At 39.7% G+C, this 26,638-nt stretch overlaps 1 protein-coding gene across 3 annotated transcripts in view; it reads left to right on the top strand.

Moving 5' to 3' along the window:
• Positions 1-26,638, top strand: part of LOC121639677 (serine/threonine-protein phosphatase 2B catalytic subunit alpha isoform) — a 70,251-nt gene that overhangs the window by 32,555 nt on the left and 11,058 nt on the right. For all 3 annotated transcript variants that reach the window (XM_041985070.1, XM_041985069.1, XM_041985068.1), the window contains exons 3-10: positions 8,066-8,190; positions 8,741-8,852; positions 9,234-9,379; positions 10,118-10,257; positions 13,901-13,978; positions 14,965-15,059; positions 21,998-22,123; positions 24,594-24,665. In XM_041985070.1, coding sequence (XP_041841004.1) covers positions 8,066-8,190; positions 8,741-8,852; positions 9,234-9,379; positions 10,118-10,257; positions 13,901-13,978; positions 14,965-15,059; positions 21,998-22,123; positions 24,594-24,665 — 894 coding nt within the window. The remainder of the gene's footprint in view (positions 1-8,065; positions 8,191-8,740; positions 8,853-9,233; positions 9,380-10,117; positions 10,258-13,900; positions 13,979-14,964; positions 15,060-21,997; positions 22,124-24,593; positions 24,666-26,638) is intronic.

Genomic DNA, 26,638 nt, shown 5'->3' with positions numbered 1-26,638 from the left:
AAAACTTAGTGTATTGATCTTCCAGTTAAAGTCCCCACTACGTAGCAAAGCAGTGGACTATTTGTAAAAATTAAACACATATGCACAAGAAGGAAAAGTCTCTTTCCCAGACGTTCTCCTCTTCCTCTGCCAGCACTCAGATGATTAAAAAAAAGAACTAAGACAGACTTTGTTATGGGAGATATTAACTTAAATGCCTAAAAATTAGATGTTGGGTGTGGGAGAGATTAAATTACTAACTGATTGCCTAAAAACATTATTTGATTTCCTGGTTTAACTTGATCACAATCTGGATTTGTGTGTGTAAACTTGCTCTAATGCTGACCTTCCCTTGTGGTCAGGTTGTCTTTCAGATTCTTAGAAGTTACATTCAGAGCTGACGTGCCTTGATTTTTTTTTTTATTTTTTTTTATTTTTTAAGATTTTATAGGAGTTCAAGTGGTGGATCTGCCACTAAAACCCTCCTTCCTTTGTTGTGTTACATAGAAACAACGGACAGCTTCTGTTCTGTGTGCACACTGCCGATCCTGAGGAGCAGGGTGTGTGTTTGTGTTCATCCACTTGTGTATACGAATACGGCAATGAAGCACTTCTTTCCCTCCCACTCAACGCCCCTGTCTCAACCCCTCTCCCACTCACAAGTGTTTTTCAACAAGGATTCTCTGTTGCGTGTGCTCATTGTCCTGCTGCGTTTCCCTCTCCTGCACGCTGCCAAGCTCACACATTTTCTTTCGGTTTTCCTCTTCCCTCCGTCTGCCATGTTTTGACTTTGCTCCCTCCCTTTCTCTCCAGCAGTGCCCCCCTCCTCCCTCCCCTCCCCTACGTGTCACATGGCCAGCAAATTAGTATGTAAATATTTATCATGGATGCAAAGCACCATAACATGTCAGCTATCTCTCTTTCTGCCTCTTGCACTCACACAGTCACTTCCTTGTTGGGCCAGATGGCAGGTGGGGCTTTTGTGAAGGGAGGGGTGTGACAAACGGAGCTGGCTAATGCTGTTGAATACAAGCTGCTCCCATGGCCTTCACTCAACTCACCAATCAAAAGAGCTCTTATAACCATATCACCAGGCAACAGTGAGCTTTTACACCTTTCAGGCACGCTTGCAAGGCGTGAGCTCCAATATGAATATGGTCTCTGTTTTCCTTAAATAATGTTTGTGGTAGATATCATGATAACACTGCACAGCACAATCTAAAATGCTCTGTGTCTTTAGCAGTTCAGATTTTGTAACATTAGACTTTTTTTTTCTTCTACATATGTTATGCATTCTTGGTAAAAGAAATATTATAACCTTGGTTGTGGAATTTCCTGTATACACCTTAAAAAAGGTCTCACTAGACCTTGATGAGGATGGCAGTTTTATGAGCGTAATGTGGAGTGTGTTCGCTCTCTGCAGTGTTTCAAGACTGTTAAGTCTCTCCAGTAGCTTCTTATGCAACAGACTTACAATGAGAAATACACTTGCATGGACATTTGAGCTCCACAGACAAATTTGCACGTCCAAATTTGGCTTATGCGCAGATCTCATTTTATCTTCGTGTATGGCCCCATATGTTTTGGTTCAAATGGTGAGCTTGATATGTATGCATCAAGCCTACTGTCTGACTCATACTACAATTCTGTTTCCAGAAAAGTTGGAAAAATATTAATGAAGTCAAAATTCTGAAATTCATAAATCATCTTCAACTTTTTTACAGATAGATTTGAGTTGTTATAACCAACGTATCGGCATTTTTTTTAATCAAATAAAAAAATTTGGCATTTTGATTATTAGAAAAAAGGAGATGTAAACAATTCCCCTGTGTCCTTTCTTGGTAAGGTTTTATAAATGATTACTCTCAAGGCCATGTTGATACTGAAGACCAATTCGCTCATATATGACACATGTGACCTATATATACATTTTTATTTTAGTTCGAACAGCACAAATCTGATTTTTTTGTCATATCCCACCAAAGCCACTGTCATTTTTGTTACTAAATCAGATGTATCTGTAGTTTTTATAACAAGTCTTAAGTGGTGATGTTGCGTTTCATCTAAGTTATGTCAGAAGTGAGTGAGATAGGCATCATAATTCTGTAGCAGAGGAGACGGGATGCGCCAAGAAACAACATATCGTAGTTTTGTCGACTCTGATTGCACAACAACTTTGTTTATGTAGCATGTTTTGATCAATATTTTCAGTTTGGATCTGTGCTATTTGATCATTGATCGTTGAATCGATGTATGGGTGTCTTGTCAAACCCCTCATATTATTATCGTAAAAACAAACACACAAGCACAAGTGTGTTAATGAGGGAAATTAGTGGCTTACACCAAACCCGGCCATAAACCAGACATTTTTATATTTATATATTTATTGTTGCTGCTGCTGTACTTTAATACCAGCTTTTTACACAAAGAGATTGATGTTCCTAACAGACTGTATGCGCCACCTCCGCTTTTGCATAAATGCATGCTCTGCAGGATATAGGCTCGTACAGAGAGGCACAATAAAAACCAGGAGAAGTGAGTAGGGGGTTACCATTATCACTCAGTCTCAATCAAAACACAATCTGGCACAGTCTGCACCACCGTGGATTTCACTCACTCAATGAGCCCGGCCTTTGGAGTGGCCTGTGTAGGTTCTGAAGCCAGGTTGTGTAATGCCCACCACCCACTCAGTAGCTGCTGCCCGCTGATATGCTGCTACTCAGGGGGATCACTTTAGCACACAAGCAGGAGATGGCCAGAACGAATTGTTTCTCACTCCGGATAATGTACTCCCACCTGCTCTTCTTATGTGGGCTTTGGTTCTCACCTCGTTTTTTTGTGTGTAGTGTGACAAGAGGGAGGGAGGCGAAGCACGTCTGTAGGTGTACTGGAACAGAGTGATGGGTGGATCGTGTGTTTGCTGTGATAAACCAGAGCCCTGAGCTGGAGGAGTGAGCTGTTGTTTCTCTCTGACTTGCATTGACCAGCATCATCCATGCTTGCACAGATGCTGTGACTCGGTTCCATCTCATTGGGTCTTTTCAGCCAGTGATTAAACTGTCAGCATCACCTTGTCAACCTGCTGTGATCCTCATTGGAAAGTGATAACTTTCAAATAAGCCCACTGGAGGTGCAGTCCTCCCACACACACACGCATATTTTGCCCATCAATGAATTTCTAAAAACTTTAAATATTTTTTTATTTGCTTGTGTAAAGTGGATGGTTTTTAAAAATAGCATAACTGAGATTTGAATGCAGCCTTCTATGTAATGGGATACTGTAAACCAGAGATGTACCTATCTGATCTCAAGTATTAAATTGGGCTTTTTTTTTTTAATGATCAGTATCGGTGGCACATAGTAAGTCTTACCTCCCAAGTGTTTTGTTTTAAGTCAGCTAAGGCAGTAGTGCTCTGTATGCATGTAATGTATGACATTAAAACATCGCTAATGAGCATATTGACACAGAGGCTCATGAGGGAAGTTATTTCTTAGTACTCATTGATAAAATACACACAGCACCTAGTTTCCTCGCTGGAATAAAATATTTTTTGCTCACCAATGCCTGAGTCACGGGGAGATGAAGGGATAATGGAGACGGCAACATAGCATCATGTTTCACACACATTGTTAATGTCAGAGCACAAAACGCTGTTTTCAAGTCATAATGTAATGATTACTGTTCAATATTGGATGTTTATTTCAACATCTATATATTTTTTTTCTTTCTTTTTTATTTATTTATATTTTTTTTAAAGCAGCATTTCTGATTTTAGGCAGATTTTCCCACTTTTGTGCCTCCTAAGTGGATAAACCTCTGATCAAGTCCTCTTGGTTTTCTTTGCTGGATCAGCCATGGTGCATGTCCAAAACGGCCAGTGTGTTGATATCCAGTTGCTGGCATGTGATGTGGTGCTGAAAAGCAAAACACAGCTGTCACATGATGCTCTAGGCTGGAACACAACATTGTGAAGTGCAGTTTCACAGCCTTGAGACGCAGCAGGGCAACAGCCATTCCAGGAATGTGCATAATGAAGTCATTGTGCCATCAAAACAAGTCAGAAGCACAGAGTTTTAGTGTTTAAAAGCTATGTATTGTCGCTTTTAGATGTTCATTTTACTTATGCAGTGTTAAACCACGTATAATAAGCACTAACTAGGACAAGAAAAATGCGTCATTGATGTTTTACTTTCTAGAATTATTAAGAACTTTATATAAAAAATAAATTCATTTAATTTTTATGAAATTTTGCATGATTATTTCGTTAAATAATATTTCTATTTCTTTATTGTACTTTCAGTGTGCAGTTGTAACTGTGTGCTGAAGATGCAGATATTCAGTATTAGCTGCACAGGCGGTTGCTTGTTTAAACTATCTGTGTGTTTTTAATCTATCTGTGTGGCACTGCATTGTTTCCAGTAGTGACACTCATAAGAGGTCCTTTATCAGGACAGCCCAGGTTAGTTTTCTTTTTCCTTCTTCAGTGACATAAGCTGCCATTGTCTAAAGATTAAGCACCATTGGGATGTTTTCATAGCAATATCATGTCATAGAAGTACTAGGATTGTTGAGTTGTGTTGTGCTTTAGAAAGATTCTCTTCTCATTCTGTTTATCTTGATGTTAAGCAGTACATTTAGTTTTAATGTTAACAATGTGTTTCTGATTCCCCTCTCAGAAATTTGAAAATTATGTTTACGTAGTCAGGATTAGATTTTTTTTTTAACAGAACTTGTACTCTAATAATAGAAATGAGAAGAAAAAAGACAATTTAGTTCCTTTACTTCAAAGTTTGTAATATAAGACAATAAATAAAAGAGCAGTTGCAATTTGAATTCCACTGTTTTTGTTATTTTTATTCGGTTAAAACAGCTTCTCAGAAACCTCACAGCCAATCAAACACAGACCAGCTCTGCATTTGTAGCAGACTTGGTTTGATTGTGAGAGAAAAGAAGGACATCTTTAGAAATCAGACACAAATAACAAGGTTGCTTTTTGAAGTCGGTCCCTGCTGTGGATTTCAGCAGTTACACAATGTGGGTTTAATAAAAGACAAATGCTAAAGTGGAGGTTTACGATACAGTCAAGGAGAGCAGATTCTCAGAGCTGTCTCACGAGGCTCATAACTTGAGATAATTGCTTTCCAACGCTGTTCTCCTGCTTCCACTAATTGGGTATTTCTACGTCAGATTTTTTTTTTTTTTTTCACAGGTTCTCATTGAATTTCTTGCTCCTAGATACAGTTCATAAAGCTTCAGGAAACACAAGTTTGTATCCTTTTTTAAATTGGATTTTATTATATTCACCCTTTTGTTAATGACTTAATTATCTGATTTAGTGTGAACTGGATGAATGGAGACACACTTGAGGCTTGGAGACATCAGGCTTGGATTCTAAGCTTATGGTTGCCTTTACTGTGATGGCGTTCAATAAATACTACTGATAGCTATCTCTGTGTTATCTGTTTATTATTACTATTAGCGGAGAAATATTACTTTTCCAAGCTGTTTAGTGAATTGGAAAGTGGGCTTGAAGGCATATTTGTAAAACTGTCACCAGTACTTCTACTAACAAGAGTAGGATTTTTTTTTATTTAATTGCAATCAGTGTCTATTATTTTGTAATTTGGGGCCAATTTTTTTTTGTAGTGGCAGCATACACACATCAGCTTACAGTATCCATCATCCACTCTGTGTCATTTAATGCAAACCTCAGTGTTTTTGCCAAGAATGCAAAGAATAAAATCTAAAGTAGCTGAAGCACAACTTGCTTACAGTGCTGTGAACTACCAAGAGCATTAAAAACGAATCCACTTGTAAGGAAAAGAAGTAGCCAGAGGTTAATTAAATTTTACAATATAATATAAACTGACATTAAAAAGAACTGCTGCAGTGCTGAAAATGTTGTATAGCTCGACTGTGTGTTACTTCTTAAAAGTCCTCAGTATTGGGCATTTTTATTCAAGAAATTTGCAGGCAGGTTTTTCCCAAACATTGTAAAGAATTTGCCACATTTTTTTTAAGTATTTAGATTGATCTTCTGTCTCTTCATGCAGTCCCAGACTGACTTCATGATAAGTTTCATGGCTGTGTGGGGGACAGTGCCATCTGTTGTAAGGCATTCTGGTCATGAATTTGCTGTTTGGGGTAGTTGCATGCTGCAGAGTAAAATAAAGACTGACCAGATGGTCACTTTCTAACCAGTTTCTAAACAATTTTCTGCACTAATTTTATACAGAATAGCCACTAAATTAAAACCACTGGTGGGTAAAGTTATTAACGCTGTTCATATTGTTGCATTGCAAAGTTTTGCTGGGAAAACCTGCATCCTGCCTTTCACACAGACGACAGCTCAGACAAATGCCACTTGCCTAAATGTTTTTGCAAAGCAACCACAACCCTCATAAAACAGCCAAAACTGTGTAAATACATGATAAAGAATCTAAAAAAAGCCTAAAAAAAAAAAAGAATTGTAAGATACTAACAGATCTTCTGGGATTTGATGTCTTTGTGTTGCAAACTGCCTTTTGCCCAAAATCCTAGTACCTACTCACTGCTAGGCATGTGGTCTTACATGTTGATGACCCTAACACGTAACTGTTTAACATGTGATAGGCTAAAATGTTGCTTAATGTCATGCAGCAGCACCATAATCTCACAATTTAAAACTACACATATTTCGAGTCGTGGCTTTTTCTAAGTATTTAAATTTTTTTCTATCATGCTAATTAATGTTCGGACTGAAAAAGTGATGTGGTTGTCCTTCATTTTTAAAAGTTCTTTTTGTTTATACCTCATTTCCAGCCTAACTGTTGTCCAAATGCCACAGAGAATAATGAATGCTGGAGAATGAATAAATTAAATATCTGTGTTTTTCTCAAATATGGGGGTGAAATGATCTTAAAGATGACTCACCAGTTGGGAAGAGATGTTTGCAATTATCTTTGCAAATGTGAACATCCCTTGAGCCGATCTTTATTATATTCACAAAACTTACTTTTAAAGCAGATGATCTCACATGCTCTCTGTCAGTCAATAGGAGCTCTGCATCAAATCTGTTTTGGCTTTTTTCTCCACCGCTCTCCCCAGAGAGTATTAGAGTATTGGATCTCACAGGGCGATAGGAAACCAATCCAGGGCGAATTACTTGTGGTAGCTCATATCTGACGCAGATGTTTTCGTCCCACATCTCTCCCTTGGCGGCGTTTTACAGCCGCCTCACCCTGCTCTTCGTAACCGTGCAGACTTGATAGAACAGCTGATTAAACTATGTCAAGTGATACAGCGAACTGAGCAGGTCTGAATGTGTTGAGAGTTCCTGTTAGCAACAGACCTTTCTGTCTGAAAGAGGTGAACCTGTAATTATCTTTTAGTAACCGCCATGACACACCGGATTTGTAATCACGCTTAACTCAACAGGACAAGTTTAGAAATTGATACAACTGACAGCTTTCCAGCGGTCTGAGCCAGTGAAACTTTACTGTGTTTGGCAACGACGCTCATGTTCAGTTGCAGCTTAGCTCGCCAGTTGAAACACAAAGAGGCTGAAAGAGGATGTGGTGGAAATGCACGGCATGGAAACAGGCACTTCGGCCAGTCCTCATTATGGATGAATATTTTATACATAAATTAGTGTGCACTTAAGTGTTAGTTTGTGCTTTTACAACTTACACCTACAGGTTTGACTCCTTTTTCTGCTCTTATTAAAAGCTTGACATGTAACCGTCCTGGCATTTAGTGCCTGTTTTAGAAAAAATGTTGCATGCACACTGTTAGACTTTAGTCTTTCAGGGTAAAATTACAATTACCGAATGTTTTCATTTGTTCTCTTCTGTGCATAATTATGTGGAGTAAGCCGCAGAGCTGATAATGAACTGTGGTCCATCTTGTCACTTCTGCAGCTACTGCCGGCATTTTATGTAAAGTGCATGTTTTTAAATCAATTAAGCATGTTAGAATTTATTACTTCAAGCAAAAAGGCTCACTCAGAGTTCTTCACATCTAATAGAAAAATATAAAAAATGATGAAACACGTTCTCTTGTTCTGTTTTTTTGAACGTGTGTTCTCTTCTTTCTTCCATATTCCAGTTTGTGGAGACATCCATGGGCAGTTCTTTGACCTGATGAAGCTGTTTGAAGTAGGAGGATCACCAGCATCCACGCGCTACCTTTTCCTGGGGGACTACGTTGACAGAGGGTATTTCAGTATTGAAGTGAGTCCGTGTATTTGTTTTCGTCCTTGCGCTGGGGGACTAATCAAGTGTGACATATGGCATGTCCCTGACAGAAGCTGGGGTTTTTTAATAGCTTTCTTTGAGCATAGATGAAATCAGGCTGCAGATATTACAGTGGTAACAGATTTAAGTGATGATTTCAAATGCAGCCTGGAAAGCAAATATCACAGCAGAGTTAAGGGCTATTTAGAAAGAGATTTTTAATGTAGACCAAAATGCAAGTATTTCTGCCATTGCCTTACCTTAAAATCACATTTTTATTAATAAAATATATTATATGGAAATGTGCTGTGCCTGTCTTCCGGTGTTTCCTCTGAAGGTTTGTCTTCTCTTTCTCTTTTTTCTCCTTAAGGCTTGGAAACACATGACCAAACTGTATGAATGTTTGAATACGTGCAGAAGTACTCATATTGTGCCACTGTTTGAAACTGACAGAGTCTGACTCGTTGGGGTTTTTTTTTGCCTCCAGTGTTGGTAACGGTGACACGCTAACTCTCCCCCTACCTCTCTTTATTCTTCTTTGTTTCAGTGTGTGCTGTACTTGTGGGCCTTAAAGATCCTTTACCCCAAAACACTGTTTTTGCTGCGTGGGAATCATGAATGTCGACATTTAACAGAGTATTTCACATTTAAGCAGGAATGTAAGTATTGTGTTTGCCTTAGTCTTAGATTAGTCGTAGCTTTGATTATGAGTCTCTATAGCTCTGCACAGGCTGGATGGAGAGTTATTCTTTTCTGTTTATTATGTGTATAGTTCCACCACTTACCTTAAATGCTCATTTTAAGGGGTTCAGATTTTACCTTTATCAATCTTTATACATATCAGAACTGTTTGTGTGGACTCAGATGGGATGAGGGGGAAAAAACTGTGAAATTGTGCTGTTTTGAAAAAAATTTGAAGTTTTTTGGCAGTGCCGAAAGCCTTTCCACCCCAGACTCTAGCACGCTGCCCCAGTATAAGAGAGCAGCTTTGTTTGACTTGGCCTGCTCTCTTTTCCTTGCCCTGTTTCCCCCCATGACAGGTAGAATTAAGTATTCAGAGAGGGTGTATGACGCATGTATGGACGCCTTCGACTGCCTTCCCCTGGCTGCACTTATGAACCAGCAGTTCCTGTGTGTACACGGGGGACTATCTCCAGAAATCACAAATCTTGACGACATCAGGAAAGTATGTGACTGATTTGACTTTTTTTTTTTCAATAATTTCATAAAGTTGGAGTCTGTGTGTGTTTATTTTAACAGCAGGTTGTTGTTAAAGGCTGTAAGATATCAGTGTGTTTGTTGAAAATTGGAGCTTCTTGTCCACTTGGTACATTTTCTCCTTTCAGTCAATTTAATAATAAAAAAAAAGCTGTATTGGTTTTTCCTTTATGTGCTGTAAATGTAACAGCCTTGTTTGCAGTGCATGAAGTGATTCTCCCAGATCTTTCTCAGATGCTGCTCAGGACTTGGACACTGGGGGATTGTGAGCACCGGAACGGTCCTTCTTCTGATTGAAAAATCTGGAAGAGTCGGATCCTGCTTTCAAACAAATTCAATAATTCCAAATGGATTTTGTGGCTGCAATCAAGGGGCATGCATAATTGAGTTTTCTCCACTCAAGTGTCCGCCATGCTACCCATCCAAGCTTTTGTTTAAGAAACAGCTATCCCTGAAAGCAAAGTATTTTATGTCATAAATAGTGGCTACTGTGAATATTTCTTTAAAGCCTTTCCAGAGCACATCTGTGCTGTTTTTGACACATCATTTGTGTGTGCATACAGTTTTAAATCACTTCACGCTCAATCGTGACTATGGCTGCAGTTGTTAGTATGGCTCTGAAGGACTTCCCTGCAGTCGTATATTGACTTCATCTGCAATTTTCCAGGCAACAGACTGACAGGAGTCCTCATGTTTCCTTCCACAGCTAGACAGATTCAAAGAGCCTCCAGCATACGGACCGATGTGCGATCTGCTGTGGTCCGACCCTCTGGAGGACTTTGGAAATGAGAAGAGCCAAGAGCACTTCACCCACAACACAGTGCGAGGCTGTTCCTATTTCTACAGGTGGGTCTCTCTCCCTCTCTCTCTCTCTCTCTCTCTCTCTCTGTGTGTGTGTGTGTTGCAGTAGTTCTCTTATTGCTTATTTTATCGAGGATTCCAGGTAGCAGTAAGAGAGATAAAATTTTCAATCCTAGCAATAAACTGAATATGTAGATTCACACTATGTTTTAAACTGGGTTGTTGGAGTTGCTATAATCTTCTATAATCATATGTCTGTCGTGATTTTCAGAAGCAATGATCAAACATAGAAAATATCAACATTCATTCATTCATTTTCTGAACCGCTTAGTCCATCAAGGGTCGCGGGTAAGCTGAAGCCTATCCCAGCATGAACAGGGGAGAGGCAGGGTACACCCTGGACAGGTCACTAGTCCATCGCAGGGCCAACACATAGGAGACAAACAACCATTCACACACACACACTCACTCCTAGGGAGAATTTAGAGTTATCAATTAACCTAACATGCATGCCTTTGGACGGTGGGAGGAAGCCGGAGAACCCGGAGAAAACCTACGCATACACGGGGAGAACATGCAAACTCCACACAGAAAGGCCACCGCCCTCAAGGTTCGAACCTCCCCCCAGCTGTGAGGCTGCGGTGCTAACCACCACACCACCGTGCAGCCCAGTATTTCAACATACAGTTAATTAATCAAACTCTTGCTTTCAAATTCTCTCCTTGTCATATCCTTATTGCAGTAAGGGAGGGAGGCCAACGCTGGTTAGAACACGGTGTGCATTTGAGGAATCTCAAAGATTTAGTGTTGCTAGTATTTGTGCAGCCCACATTACCATCAATTGAGCTGAGTAACTGAACAAGCACAGGAAATGCTTGGAGCAAGCAGCTTGCGCTGTCACAAAATGTAATGAACTGTCACATTACCACAAGGCACAGTCCTGTGTCTAAATGCATTCAGTTCTCCCTCTGCTGATTATGGTAAGAGCTCCACTTACTTGGCCACAGCATGCCCACAGGCAGGCTAGCAGAAGTAGACAGAAATGTCCCAGGGCTCCTAATATGCATCTTAGGTTGTCTTATTTATGTAATAGCAGGTGTTTCATAATAACTTTGCTAATGGTATTTTAATGTCGATGCTTAGAAATCGACTCTTGCGCTTCAGTTGTTGTGGATTTTTGTGGGCATATTTTTGCCTCACGATTTTTATGTTTAAATGAGGCGTTTCTTTGCATGATCCACAACTGGTTCTGTGTTAAAAGAACTTTAGCAACTGATGTTTTCATTTAACTGAACTGAGACTTGGTAGAAATGCTAGGTATGTAGTTATTTTTTCCCTCAAACAACTGATCTGAAAGTCAAATGCTTGTTGTACCGTCATCCCATTTAACCCCTTTGCCATTTGGTCAAAATTCCTCCGGAGTCTTGTTTTCATCAGTGTCCAACGCTTCATCTGCCCGGGGGACGGCCGCTAATTGGCTTCACACTGCTTTTCAAGATTTACGAGACAGTTTCAGTCAGACAGAGGGAGAAAGCCATTCCCCAACAACTCCTCCTCAAAAACCATCAGCTTCTTTTTGTTTCTCCTGTCTATTTCCTCCAACGCTGCAGGCACGCTCGTAACACTTTTACAAATGCAATTCAGCCATGAAATTGCACATGCTTCAAAAATGGTTGCTTTTATTGTTGCCTCCACACAGCAGTGTAGACGGGTCAGCTTAAAGTGATTTTCTTTTCTTTTTTAACACCCTTTATTAATGCTTTTTCATCCAAGATATTGATATTTAACTAGAGTATTAAACTGGGGAACAGTGCACATGAACAAATTACTCCTGGTGTCCTCAGAGCTCATTAACATCTGTGCCCTGTTGTTGGACAGATGGGAGATGATCTGATCCCAGAATTTATTTTTTGTCTCTCAAACAACACCATATGGCACGTGTCTACATCTGCTGCAGGAAATAAAATGAGAAACAAATCATTTATTTCTAATATTTGTCCTCTGTAAAGAAAAGATTGCTTTTTTAATTCCCTTCCGGCTAAGCCGCTGCTCACATGGTTTCCAGCAGATGTTTGTTGCCAGTCAAAAACACACATGTTCTCATGTCTACGTGCACCAACACTGTTGATCAATCTTTCTTCACTCCATCACCTTCAGTGATTAACCTCTTTTCTAAGCTTAGTAGCCGATCAACTTGCGCAAAAGCATCCACTTAAAGTTCATTTGCTGTGCGAGCTTATTTTCTAATGAGCCAGTCCCTGAAGGACTATACATTAAGAGATGTAGTAAAGCTATGTAATGATGTATTGTGTGTCTTACTTGACCAGAACTCCAGAGCAGCTTAGTGCACTCATTATGAAACCTGAGTGTAGTGTTGATTATAGAGGAGTTGCTGTTCAGATTTGTCGTGCTGCTAAAGAAGAAGTAGAGTTTAGTTTTGATTGCACCATGTAGGTGTTGTTCATTGTTGTTCTCTGATGTTGCAGGGGTGTTGTGCTTGGATTACAGAACGTAGTGTGTGAACAAGCACATCATATTGCTTTCATTGAACCACAAAGATTTGGGGGTTTGGGGGTGTTTATGGATTCTCGTTGCACTTTTTTTACCTTAACATTGCTTCACTAAAGAACACCTAAACAAAAACTAATGGATAGTCGGTGAGATGAGACTGACACTCCATTCAGACCAATAAAAGGACACAATTTTCAGTAACTCAAGCAAACCAAGTAGAAGATATCGACGTTACATAACCTTGTCATCTATCTGGCTTACTGAAGGCTATGAAATACCCAAACATTTCTTCTGTAGCTTAAATAACTGTTAAGTCACTGTTATAGTATTTAAATGAGCCAAAAAAAACTCTGTAACAAAAGTGAAAATGAAACATAATGTAACCATGTTTCTGAGGAAGTGTTTCTGATGAAAATCAGCAGTGTCACTCATTTATTGTGAGCTGCCTCTCACTTTCTTCATTACAAAGCATCCCACGATTCAAATATCTGTCATCCACTGGGGTTTGGGTTGAATTATTCCTCACATGTATGTTGATAATGTAGTTTTAAAGTCAGATCATGTTCAAATCAAGGCATTTATCTAAAGAAATACAGCTTCCCAGTTACTTGCCATGTTCTGTTTTCATTGCGAGCAAAGCAAATTTCCAGGGGGGGCTCCACTGGGGCAGAGAAAGCTCTGAAGTCTTGTAGTTTGACTGCAGTACAGCTTTTGGTTTTGCAAATCCCAGACTGAATACTTCAATGTGAGCTTAAAACAACCTCTAACACTCCCCAGCGGTAGCTTTTTATTTTTTCTTACAGGAGTCTGATAGGAATCATGTCATACCTGACATTTTTAGCTCCATTCAAAAAAACGTCTATCATTGTCTGGAAGCATCACACCTTGTGGGCTAATACTGAAGTTTGTTTAAAAGCTACACATTTTATTAAACAGTTAACAATCATGTCTTTACTCATGCTTTCTGTACAGCTAATCTTTCAAGGCAGCATCTCTGTATATAGGCTGCAGTGGAGGAAATTTAGCTTGAACTCTGGTTGTTTGTCCACTGTTGCTTTGAGCACAATCAATAACACCTTTGGCTTATTCAGTTTTTTCCTATTGATTGTCCTTCTTGGGCTTACTGGGATTTTTTTTCTTGATGTCTGAGTAAACTAAATGTCTCTTTATTCAACAGCTACCCTGCAGTCTGTGACTTTCTACAACACAATAACTTATTATCTATCATCCGGGCCCATGAAGCGCAGGATGCTGGGTGAGTGTTGTGGCATTTTAGTCTTTTCCCACCACACGATTACACAGCAGTGATTGAGAACCTAGTATTAAATGAAAAACATCCTTTGTATCAGGGGCTTTCTTAAGCTTGTCTGGAGAGCAGGTTCGAGGCAGTGCGAACTGTGAGAAAGGGGTCTGTTAATCCCAGAAATGAATATCTAGCATGGAGAGTGAGTCAGCCAGATGTGATAGATCAAGGATGACTCATGCAGATTTGGTTCAGAACTCAAGAGCTTACCCAGCGATTCAAGATAAAGCAACAGAAAAGCTCTTTGGAAAGTTTGCTTTTTGAAAACGGGCAGGTGGTTGGATGTGGCTAGCTGGCTTTGCCTCTTAGCAAGGTCAAGGCAGTGGGAGGCACGGCACAAAGTTGTTTACCATTTTACTCCCACAGCATGGTCACATGGGAAACCTTGCCACATCTCAGATGGGATTGCTGCCCCAAGATGCCTCAAAACACACATGCAAATATGTTACTGGACTCTCTTTATGTCCAGCAAATAAATGCTAAACTTTAGATAATGCAGATTATTCCAAAGATGAGAACAAAATGAAGACACTTACTGTTAACTCAGAAGATGGGAGTTTAATATTGGTTCGGAGCAATGTGATGTCAACTTGCGGGCTTGTTTCGCCTGTAACTCAGGGGTTTACTCCCCTGAGGGTGGACTGAGGTGTCCCCATGGCACACACTCACACATAGTGAAAGCAAGAGGCTGTAATATCTTCTAAAAGTTGTCCAAGCAATAATTAAGAAGACTAATACTCTGAAACAGCACAAAAAAGGCACATTTCCTGCTAGTAGATGAAATATAAGTCATGGAAAGAGTCATATATTTTGAAATTGTTTAATGAAAGATGGGAAAATTATAAAATCCTTCACAAAAACTATACATAAGGTTATACATAACTGTTGCATTATGAAAGCTGTTCTGATATTAACTGATGCTTCTGTTTTGGCACCAGATATCGCATGTACAGAAAGAGTCAGACCACTGGCTTCCCGTCCCTTATCACCATCTTTTCAGCACCTAACTATCTAGATGTCTACAACAACAAAGGTAAGAAGAAGGAAGCTGTCATTATCAGAAGCCAATCATTATCTATTATTGGCTTGTCGTGAGACTAACACTTTCTTTTCCGTGACTCGCCTCGGGGAGAGCTTCTGTTAAATTTAAGGACAGCTTTGGGATATCTCAAACTGCCTTTCTCACTGCATTTTGACATCACTGGAGGAAAAGCTCAGATGTTAATGGGAGCATGATGAATAGTTGTGTTTGTCTGAAACATCCAGCTGACATGGCTTGTGGGCACAGAGCGATAGAATGGATTCAGTTGTTTCTTTCCAGTAGAAATATATATATTTTTTTGCTTATTTCTTCTTTAAAATCTTCAGCGTTTGTTTTTGACCAGTTGTGAAAAGGGCTACCAGCACCTTGAGAAAAAAACAGCCTCAAATAAAAATGTGTTGGGTAAAATTTCATTTATATGCAGTGTTTTCATATTCCGATGCAGAGTGGTTCTACTCTGTGTCTGTAGACCATTTTCTAACACGGATTTGGATCTACTCAGGAAGGGACCTGGTGTGAAATAAAGTGGCCTGGTGCCGGTTCACTTGGCACCTGGTGGAGCCCTTTGCTGTGCTGCTGCGCCCATGCACCAAGACAGGCTTGCACTTGTGCTGTGAGTCAGCACTTTTCCATACAGAACAGGCTGTATCTGCTTTAACGGTGCGGGCATATTTGGAGTGAAGGCAGGCGAATGGGCAAACCACAGGAAATGGAAATGGGAAGGAAAGAGTGATGGTGCTAGGGCATGCTGTTTTGCAGTTGTGATAAAATGCCATAATGCTGCAGTGCTACTGGTGCAAGGAGGCTTCACAGAGGAGCTGGGGCTGTCCCCTTTTCTTTTTTTTTTATTCCTCCTGGCTCATTTGCTAGTGTGCAGTCTTTGATGTAAGCTTAGCTTACATTTGTTTACCCTTTCCCCCACGAGCTGACTTTATGTAAGATAGAAACAGCAAGTCAAAAGCCTGTCTAGGTTGTTGTTTATTATTAGGGAACCTATTTGCTCCATGCCAACTAATCTTCCTACGGCTTCCACTCAACACAACACAACATAAACAAGCATAGTAATGTCAGGCGCATATTGTTTTTAGTTTTGGCCACCAGTACCCTGGAAAATTACTCGCGCCCCTCAGGCTCAATATGGAGCAGTCAAGATATCTAAAATGATTTTGTCTGCTCTCTCATTTTAGCCGCAGTTGGCCGACCTTCTGCTGATAAAACACTTCCCCGTGGCTATCAGAGAGAGGAAAATGACTGTGTTTGTATTAGCTCTGACTTCATTTAGGCATAAAGATGCATCTACTTGCAATGGTACATATTTTTTTTTAAATTTTCTCTTCATCATTCACTCTCGGAATTATTTCTCTTTAGCGAAATCTGTCATATTATGATTATATAGATATGATTGTAGAGGAATAGAGCAATTTCTGTGCAAATCAACATCCCTCATGCTAAAAGTCTGGCCAGAGATTTTTTGTTCAAGCTTTTAAAGCTTCAATAAATTATTTTGCTCCCAATTCACTGTATCAATTATTTACTTGACTCTGCTTGATGGATTTTTCTTCCCCCACAGTTGCACCATTTCATGGAATAGCTACAGCTAATCGGTGCAGCCCTATCAGTCCTGTTGATGCTCCTCTAATCAGTCATGTAGGTGGGCTTCATTGGTGGAACCTGAAGCTCCTGTAATGAATCCCACTGCTCTTAGCTTTGTGTTGTAGCTCCGAGCCCACTGAGCAACGCCCCTGTGATTGATGGCCAGTCGAGTGGGCACATAAATCTTAAATGGAAGGGAGGAGGCATCAGCAGTCCCCATCAATCCTGCGCTGGGAGTTGGCAAGATTGGCCAATGAGATGTCTCCATGTGGGAGGAAAAAAGTAGCGAGCATTGCACCTCCCATCACTGAGGAGGAGGCGGAAGTAAATTGAACTTGTAGCTGAGTCAGAATAATCAACACATAAATGTTGCTGAGGATGGGATTCGCTGAAGTCCAGCTTCGAGATGCCTCCCCTTCCTTCCGCTTCCTGCAATGAAGCTGTTGGTTTTGCAGTAAAGTGTCAGGCGTTGACCATCTGTCCATCACTGCTATGACCCCTGCTCCCTATCGGTAAAGCAAAAAAGTCGGGGCAGACGCTTGAGCTGGCAGCGATGCTGGGTTTGGATGAGCATGCAGCAGCAGTGATTTGGCAGTTTTCACTGTTTAATCTCTCCCAGTTTTTAGTCCTTAAGTGACTGCAGCGGAGAGAAAAGAGAGATGGAGGAGGATAGAGGTGTAGCTGGCAGTTGTACATGTTGGATATTGTTTAGGGTTTTGCATTAATGGAATATTTTGTGCTGCATCATTATTGACCAGTCCAAGAAGCCATGAATGAATCCTGATGGTTGCTTGGATGAAACATAGAAAGGGATGTTGCTAATGCTGTTAATAGGGTGAAGGATTGTTGTGTTGCTTCCTCTCAAGTTCCTCTCCTGTGGTTTTGTTTAGTGATGAGGTAGAAACAGGGATCAAGTGATGGAGTGGAAAGTTGAATGAATTAAAATGAAGATCCTCTCAAAGATGAGTAGATCACTCTAGCTGATCGAGCCTTGACAGATATCACTATACTCCATTTCCTCCCTATGCTGAAGTGTAATGGGATGATTGGCTCCAGACCTTGCTACTGGAATACATAGCAAGATGGAAGCTAGAGCAGTGACAATGCCAGCGCAACAGGGAATTCATTTCTCCCTCCTCGTCACTCGTGCCAGAGAGAAGAGTATCCTTGCTGGCAGATGCTCATCCATCTGTTATCATTCCTGGCCATTAGTGGGCTTCCCTTTGTTTTTCTGTAAACATGGTTCTGCTACAAAACTTCTCATGTCATGTCAAACTAGAAAAATGCACAACATAATGTAATGCAGGACAGGCTCAATTTGTTTAATACCAACCAGAAGTTTGCATATTATTATTATTATTATACATTTTTATGCAAAAGTCTTTTAAAAAAAACTCATCTTTTCTTTATATATTGGCGGGAAAATTAGCAATATGTGCAGTGATTTATTGAGACATCTGCTAACATTAATGAAAATGCAAAAGCAAAAGAAGAGTTTGAACCTTTTTAACAAGCTTTAAAGTTGATATTAAGAATGACCACATTTAGCTTGAACCCTCTTAGGCAGGCTTTCTTGTAATTTCTTTCAGATGATCTCACACTGCTTCAGTAATGTTAAGCTCCAGGATTTGGGGAGGATTCATCACTTCATAAGAGTTTCCTCTGATTTTCAGTCTAGCTCTTGTGTCATTTGGCATACCTCTGTCTTTTCTCCCCTATTTCTCTTCCTTAAAATTGGCTTCTTAACAGCCACCTTTCCATGGAGACCATTTCTAATGAGGCTTCGGGAAACAGTAGATGGATCAGCTGAGGGGTCAGATGCATCTTTTAAATCCTGTGTTTTCCTGTTTCTTTAAGCCATCGCTTTCAGAAGCTGTTTATTTACTAATAGTTTCTTTTTAGCCTACCACTTTCGGGTAACACAAAGAACCTTTTCCTTTAAATGGAGCTGGGTTTATATTGAGTTAAAAACAAGCAAATGTCTTAAGAAAAACTGCTGGAGAAAAGTTTGGAGAACTACAGCTAAAGAACACTTTAAATTATTACGAGAAAGTCTAGCTCTATTGAAGTAAAAAAAGGAAAAGCAACTCGGGATTGACTAAAGGCTTTTACACAGTACATTATATTATCAGTTATGAACCGATAGCAACTTCTTCTGTAGATTCAAATTCTTTTAATTAATTCAAATTATTTCAAGCTGCATTGCATTCTTGAACCATCATCTAACTCAGCATGGTGGGAGGTGGAGCCTATCCCAGCTGCCATAATTTACGCTATGCAGGTCACCAGTCTATCAGAGGGATGCTCACACTAAATTTAACGTCACTATGCATGTTTCTGAACTGCAGAAATCAAGATTTGCTAACCAATACACTACCATGTAGCCACCCATTCTTTACTATATACAGGCTACTGCACTTTCTACTGCAACAGCTCAGTTTGGTAGTATCAAGCTGTTTGGTAGTTTGTCAGGTCATTTTTAATAAGATATGGCATCAAGGCTCAACTGTGTTTGACTACAGTATAAATGGAAGATGAAACAGTTTCCAGTGAGTAAGTGTCCTCATTAATTTGTCACCTGAAAATAAATAGTTTAACTGAACATGGGGAGCATTAAGTTCCTGCCATCTACACATCTGCCTTCATGTAGAAGTAGAGTACTGAATGTAATGAAGCAAGAAGGTCTGGCTTAGAATACTAACCAAGTGGAACTTTGTACCGGAGGCATTAGCGACAGCTCTGCAGTCAGCATTAAGTGTTGGGGAAAGACAGTGGGAATCTCCCCGTGGTCTCAAAGCAGATTTAATAGTCCTTGTTACCGGGGAAACCAGCTGGAGGCCCTCCCTTATGAAATATTAATGATCGGGTGTCGCCTTGCAATATCTTTGTTAGCATTGCAGCAAGTTTGGCCTGAGCTGCCATGTTAACCACCACCAGTGCAGCAGAGCCCTCTAGTGGCTGTCACGTAGGAGATGGATTCAACACAACCCACATCCTTAGATGATAAATAACTTTGTAAATAGTTGTACTTTTGTTGTATTAACAGAGAAGCAAAGCTCTAATCATGTCACCCTCATCTGCATGTTCAGTGGAGTATTCTAAAAGAAAAGTGGGCCTTGAACTGCTCGCAGCCAGAGCACAGCGAATGTATTTGTTTTGCACCAGGGAGGTTGTCGGGTGTCTCTGTTCCTTTAAAAGGAATCTGATTTGAAGGAGCGACAGCAGGGGAGCTGACCTTCTCCCCCGCTCTGCCTTTTTTCCCTCTGGGCTTCCATGGCTGCATTCAATCAAGTGCCTCAACGATGTTTATGCAGTGTGTGATGTTTATGCAATGGCTGCCCACGTGTGCGATTGCTTTCATGCACGCCAACGCACATGGATAAACACCCACAGCTCCATCTGAGTGAAGTGTATCAAGTAATGCTGGGTTTTGCTGATAGTGATAATCATGCCACATTAATTCTAGAAGTATATGGATGGTTCCATTTAAAACTAAACGTTTGAGGTTGTGTGGGGTGACAGCAGGGGAATCCAGAACTTAGGAACTTTGCATAGTAATTGCATTACAGTTTTTAACTAATTTTGCTAAAACACTTGGGCATTTATACACTGAGGCAAATCTCAGCACAGTCTGACCCAATTTGCATAACACCTGAGCTCATAGCTGCTTGGAATTCAGGTTAGATGGCTTGCTGTCACTGAGGCTGAGGCAGGAAAGTCCCCCATGGTGACCCAGCCACGGTGTCCACTTTCTCCAGACTGGCCTTGTGTGTTAGAGAAGCCGAAGCTTCTATTTCCAGCATGGATATTTATGTTTGGCAGCTCTCATGTTTGCCTCTACACCAACGTTCGCACTGTGCCCCAATCAAAGGTGAGGAGGTCACATGAAGCATGTCACGGTCAGGAGGAGGTTTTTATCTGATACATCTGATTATCATCTTGTATTTTTTTCGCTGAAAAAATGCACTAACATGACATATTCATAACGTAAGCATGGACACCTGTCGCTGCAATGGTGTAGTGTCTCTGGAAAATCAGCTGCTGTCAAATAGGCTTGAATTTAAAGCAAAGCTTATTAGTTGGGGGGGTTTCATTCTGTTTCCCTTTGACACACCCTCACTGTAAACACCAGCCTAACCACAACCACAGGAGTCATTCCTGTTACATGATTAATAGATCTGTTTAAATAATTCAAAACTACCGTGTGTGGAATTTTGTGCATCCTTCCAAACATGGAAGTAATATTGGTTTCCAGAAATAGATTCACAAACGTTAATAAAGGAGGAAACTGACTTGCTTTCATAGCCAGAATGACGTCTGAGGAGTAAATCTGAAGCCTCAGAAATTAAAATGTTTGTTTTGTCTTTTAATGAGATTTTAAAAATGTCTAAAAACAGTGAAATTTCCTAGCATTTAAGCCCCATCACTTATATGAATTCTTTCTAAAGTTAGAGTTTGATACAATTTAGTAATATAATTTTATAATAAAGGGGAAAATGAGTAGGCAGCTGTACTTAATGGGTTAGAGTGCATGTCAAATTGCTTGGAAACTAAGATGATATTTTAGGTCATTGCTGTGTTCAGTACTTGTGCAGTTATTGCACATCAATACTCGTCTTCCACCTTTACCAGGATTTGCTTTTCTGTTGCGTAAATTAAAAGAACTCAGTCTCATAGAGCCGAAACGTTAAGCCATGTGCTTCTTTGATTTAATTCATGTATTCAATCCTTCCAAATGACAGGCATGTTTCACTAACTCGGGGGGTGGTAATCAATACGCAGAGGAAATGATCCACAGGAGAGAAAATGGGGGGATTGATTTTCATTATAAATCTTGTGCAGTTTTCCAATCTTCATTTTCACAACTCAGGTTGTAATTATGTGTTTCAATTAGTCCTACTGTGATAGTAAGAGACTGCATAAGATCTGCCTCTGAGTGGATCTGCAGGTAGTTTTGTACTCAACCATCTTTTTTTATTGTTGCCACTGAAGGTTGACTGACAAGATCTTGAGCTGTATCCAGTCTAGTCTTGGAGTAAATGATCAGTTTGGCTGTTTTTTTTTCTAATTTCACAACAGTTTTTTAGCCAACTGAAGCTCTCTTGAAATCGTGTTGTTAAATCACACCTCAATACAACACCTGCACCTAATAAATCATTAACTATAAAAGTAAACAACAAAAACACCTATGTAATCTGAACATGACACCTTAAGACTGATATTCTGTAATAATATTTAAATGTTTTGTTTCTTCTTCATCCTTACTGATTTATGGTAAATCTCCTCAGACATGCAATCATGGGTGCTAATGTGATCTACCTTCTGTCTGTTCACAGCGGCAGTGCTGAAGTACGAGAACAACGTGATGAACATCCGACAGTTCAACTGCTCACCTCACCCTTACTGGTTGCCCAACTTCATGGACGTTTTCACCTGGTCTCTGCCTTTCGTCGGCGAGAAGGGTGAGAGTTTAGATACGACTCTGTTAACAATATGAGAAAATATTAATCACAGGCAGTTAAATCCAATGTTCTCTTGTTTCTTGGTACTGACAAGGGCCTTAAGAAATGTTTTGCAGACATTTGATGCTGTGCTATTAATATTTGATGAATTCATTAATAACTATTCATGATTTATGAGCCAGAAATGCGACTGCAGTTCGACTACATGCAGTTAGTAAAAAGGAAATAAAGTATACAGTTATTAATCTCTTCAGTTTTTAAGATTAGTGACTTTTAAGGTTTGGACAAACCTCAAACCACCACTGTGCTTGAGAGTTAGTATGAGGAGTTACTCCTGATATGTTTTGTGTAGCTTTCACCAAACGTGGTTATGACGAATCACATCTACTTTGGTCTTATGTATACAAACAACATTGTTTCAGACGTTTTATGGTTTGTACAGATCCAATTTTACTAATCTAAGCCACGCTGCCATGCTCTCTTCTTTTGAAACAACCTTGTAACCCATCCAAACTGATGGGTAGCAGCAGTTGCTGATCATTGCCGATGCTTTTCCATCTTTCTGGCATTACGTAAACTCAGCTCTATGCTATAGACCAGGGGAAGGCAAGTTCGGTCGTAGAGAATCCTGCAGCTTTCAGATGTTTTCCCTGCTCTGACACACCTGATTCAAATTAAATAGATCCAACACATTATCAAGTGATTCATTCATTTGAATCAGGTGTGATGAAACAGGGAGACCTCTAAAACATACAGGACTGCGGCTCTGTAGGACTGAACCTGTCTACCCCTGAAAAACACCAACAAACTGCTAAATTTCTGCTTTAATAGAGGTGCTTATGCTAATGATGGTTAGTTAGTTGAGTGTATTTTGATTAACAGATCCTGGCTACTTCCCTTCATACTTCTTAGAAAATAGTATTTTACACACCTCTTCTCCATTTTTTCATGTTGTAGTATAATGTATAATGTGTTGCAGTTAATCTGACAGCCCGATAAAGACCAAATGTTTGTTTGTTTGTTTGTTTGTTTTTTTTTTTGCTGTTTTTTGATTTTATGATATGTAAGACTTCAGCTCAACCTCAACGCAGCAAAAGCTTCAACCCTCTTCGTGTTTCAGAACACGTACTAAGCAGTGAATATTGATTTAGTTGTTTTTCACAGCAATTCAGAAATGGACTCGGAGGCTTCAACTTGAGCTACCCAAACTTTGTGTTGAGTCTATAATTCTTCTGACAGCCAGTGAAGTGAGGCCTCCACTGCAATAGTGGCTCTACGTGCTCTGTCTTTGTCAGAAACAGGACTATAGCAATTTTGAACCTTCTGCACACAAGCTACAGATGCTTGTTTGAGGCAGAAATCTAATGATTTACAATAGTCTAATTGTCAGGTCTCTTTTCAAATGTCAAATAGTAAATCATGGGTATGGAGCAGTCACTAAAAAGTAAGGAAAGCATTGCAGAGGTCTTTGTGTCCTGAAGATTGTACAAGTTGTACAAGTGCAGCTGTGACACATCTGTGTAAATTAATCACACATAACTATGGCTCATGAGCTCATTGCACCAGATCCAGTTGGCGTGACCCTTATGAATAACTCCTTTCTCAACAATGCAGTGAGTCATTTTACAGATTAACTAGGCGCATACTGAGGAGGTAATCAGGGAAACTGGAGTGTCTGACATTGGTCACTTTGCTCAGACATTTTCACCAGGCCATATTCACGCTGATATAGGACTGGACGATATATCAAATATACTCATTGTATCCCGAGAAGTTTTACGTACAATATATAAAATGGCTATATCTGGAACATCGAGTACAAACTGTCATAGCTGCATTTTGAACCGTCTACATGGGATTTTCTTCATGGTTTAGTTTCTCTCACTCACAGCAGACAGACAGCTTACTGCCCCGCCCACCCAGAAAAGCGCAAGCTAGAAACTAGCAAGCTAGTTTACAAGCATTAAGAGATTGAATCTAAATGTGAAATGTCCATTTTAGGCAGTAGTTCGCCTCAGAAAAGACGACAATGACAAGGTGGCTGATTGTTTCCCGATGGACATGAGGTTCTTAGTACACCGGAGCAGGAAACTCCTCCACCTGCTTCTCCTCCTCCACTTGCTGATCTTAAACCAGATATTTTTGTCTGTTTTACAGGTGTTTGACATGACAATTTCCCACGTGTACTGTCTGTCTGCTGGTGGGACATGTACAGACGTGGCTTGACGTAATTACATGTCACCATGTGAATAGTTTACTTAAATCCTACTGGTGTCTTCGTATGCATGATATTGTTGAATTCAACATTTACTGTGTTTTAAAGAGAGATTTCAAAACATCATATATACTGCATATCGAGATACAAACAAAAGATGTTGTGATATCAGATACGCTGATATCAATATTACAACACAGCTGTATGTTAAAAATAAATATGTTGTGGTGAAATCTGTTTTTCTGCTCTTTACAGTGACTGAGATGCTTGTGAACGTGTTGAGTATTTGTTCCAATGATGAGCTAACAACTGATGAAGAGCTGGATGGTAAGAAATGCAGTTAGCAGCTTTCACTGTAGTTTGTAGCTCCACTAGAGGGAGACCTCTTTCCACTTGTTACTTTAAAATCTGGTACATACATTCTTATTTTTTAAGTTGTCAGAACAATCAGTTCACTTTAGAATATTACAGATTATTGCTGTATTAACATTCAGCAGTTATACACAGTCTGCATATTTCTGCCTGTGGAAAACTAGAAGCTTAAAAACTATCCGATACTCTTTATATAACACTATATCTAGTTAGACTTTCATGCTTTCTGTCACGCATATAACAGGAGCAGGTTTGATGATCTCGGGTTATCTGTATTGAGATAACCAGTTTTCCTCTGACTGCCCCAGCTCTGATTGCCAAACAGGAAGTGCTCTCACCACTTCTTCCCCTCGTCCTCGCATAGTTTGACTCTCACACATGGGTGGGGCATTAGTATGTTGGTAGATCTAAACCACGTTTTCAAAACTTCTTGACATTTAAATTTAAATGTTCCATCATTGAACAATCAGGGGAAACAGATATGAAGTAATATAAATTTCCACTGCTGTGCTTGAGCTGTAAATAAGATCTTTTCCAATAAAAATTACATGTTGTATTTGCTTTAAGGTTCAGATTATTTCAAGTTACACAGTTTTTAATATTTATTTTTAGATTTTAAGAACAAGATTCACTTATATTGTTGGACATCGGCACAGCTCATAAATTACAGCATACCTCAAATTATTAGCAGTCCTTTAAGATCTCTTCATGTTTCATCAAGTCACTTCTTTAGTCATTTTAGTTGATTCTGATTTAATTCTACATATTCTCATTCCTTGTGCTGGCTTTGTGTCTCCTCATGAGCTCATTTTCTTTCGTTTTGCAGCTATCTCCACTCTATTTTCTGTCGGTTTTCACTCTTGACATTTGAATTATCATTTTTCTTTTGCACTCATGATCTCCCTTCCAGTGCCCTTGTAATCTCTGATAATCTTTTTTTGCTGCCCTGCTCTTTGCCTGCTGTTGTTTCCATGGTTTCCAGTTGCTGTTACATTGATCTTTCCAGCCTCACTACATTTTCACATCTTCTTTTTGACATCTTCCTTTCCTGTCTTTCTCTCTCTCTGTTTCATGCTGTAATGTTGTCACTCCCATGATTTACTCATCTGATTTCTACTTTTTTTTTTATGTTTTCCAGAGTTTTGTGCTCAAGGCATCGCTTTCCTTTACACTTGTGCTTTCTTGCCTCTTATTTCTCTCCTCCACATCATCTTTCATTCTACAGCCCATCCACTGATCTCTCTATCCTTTCTCTTGTCCTCTCTTCTGGGGGTGTTTCTTGAGAAGGACAGCTAATATATGCCCCCAAAAAAGGTACAAACATTAGCTATACTGGTGTGTACAGCAGTTGCTAGACTTTTGCTGCTTGCTGTCTGCCTGTAAACTAACATCACTGTTCAACGCACTTTTAACGCTTCTATTGAATGTTTCTGTTGCTCTTAATCTAATTGGAAGATGTGTCAGTAGGGTTAAAGTGACAAAACCCCTTTCTAGAAGAGTTTAAATGCAACAAAAATTTGAATCTAATTCTGTTATTTGTTTGTGGTTTTAAACCTTAACATAAAGGCAATTCTTTTCATTGTCTTCACTGACAAACTTAGTCATTAAAAAAGAAAAAGTTGGAAGAGACACACAGAAAGAACAGTTTGCAGCTTTGCAACTTGGAAGATTCTCCAGTCAGCAGATTAAAGCTTGTTACATACTCCGCGAGAAGCGAGAACTTTGTTCTTGTTCTCAAGGCTGCAAGAACCAGAAAAAAAATTTGTTTTGATCCGATCTTTGTCTACGATGGGGTGGGGTTGTGCACGCAGCGGTGTCCGATCAGCTGTTAATTAAAGCTGTCCGTTCAACTGCACATCATCGGAACTGCAGAAGTGACAACTTTCCACTTCACGTTGTTCCACTTTAACCACGCTCACTTCAAATGT

This window comes from Melanotaenia boesemani, chromosome 5 (assembly GCF_017639745.1).
Source record: "Melanotaenia boesemani isolate fMelBoe1 chromosome 5, fMelBoe1.pri, whole genome shotgun sequence".
Classification (NCBI taxonomy): Eukaryota; Metazoa; Chordata; class Actinopteri; order Atheriniformes; family Melanotaeniidae; genus Melanotaenia; species Melanotaenia boesemani.
This window is presented reverse-complemented; position numbering and strand designations above follow the sequence as displayed.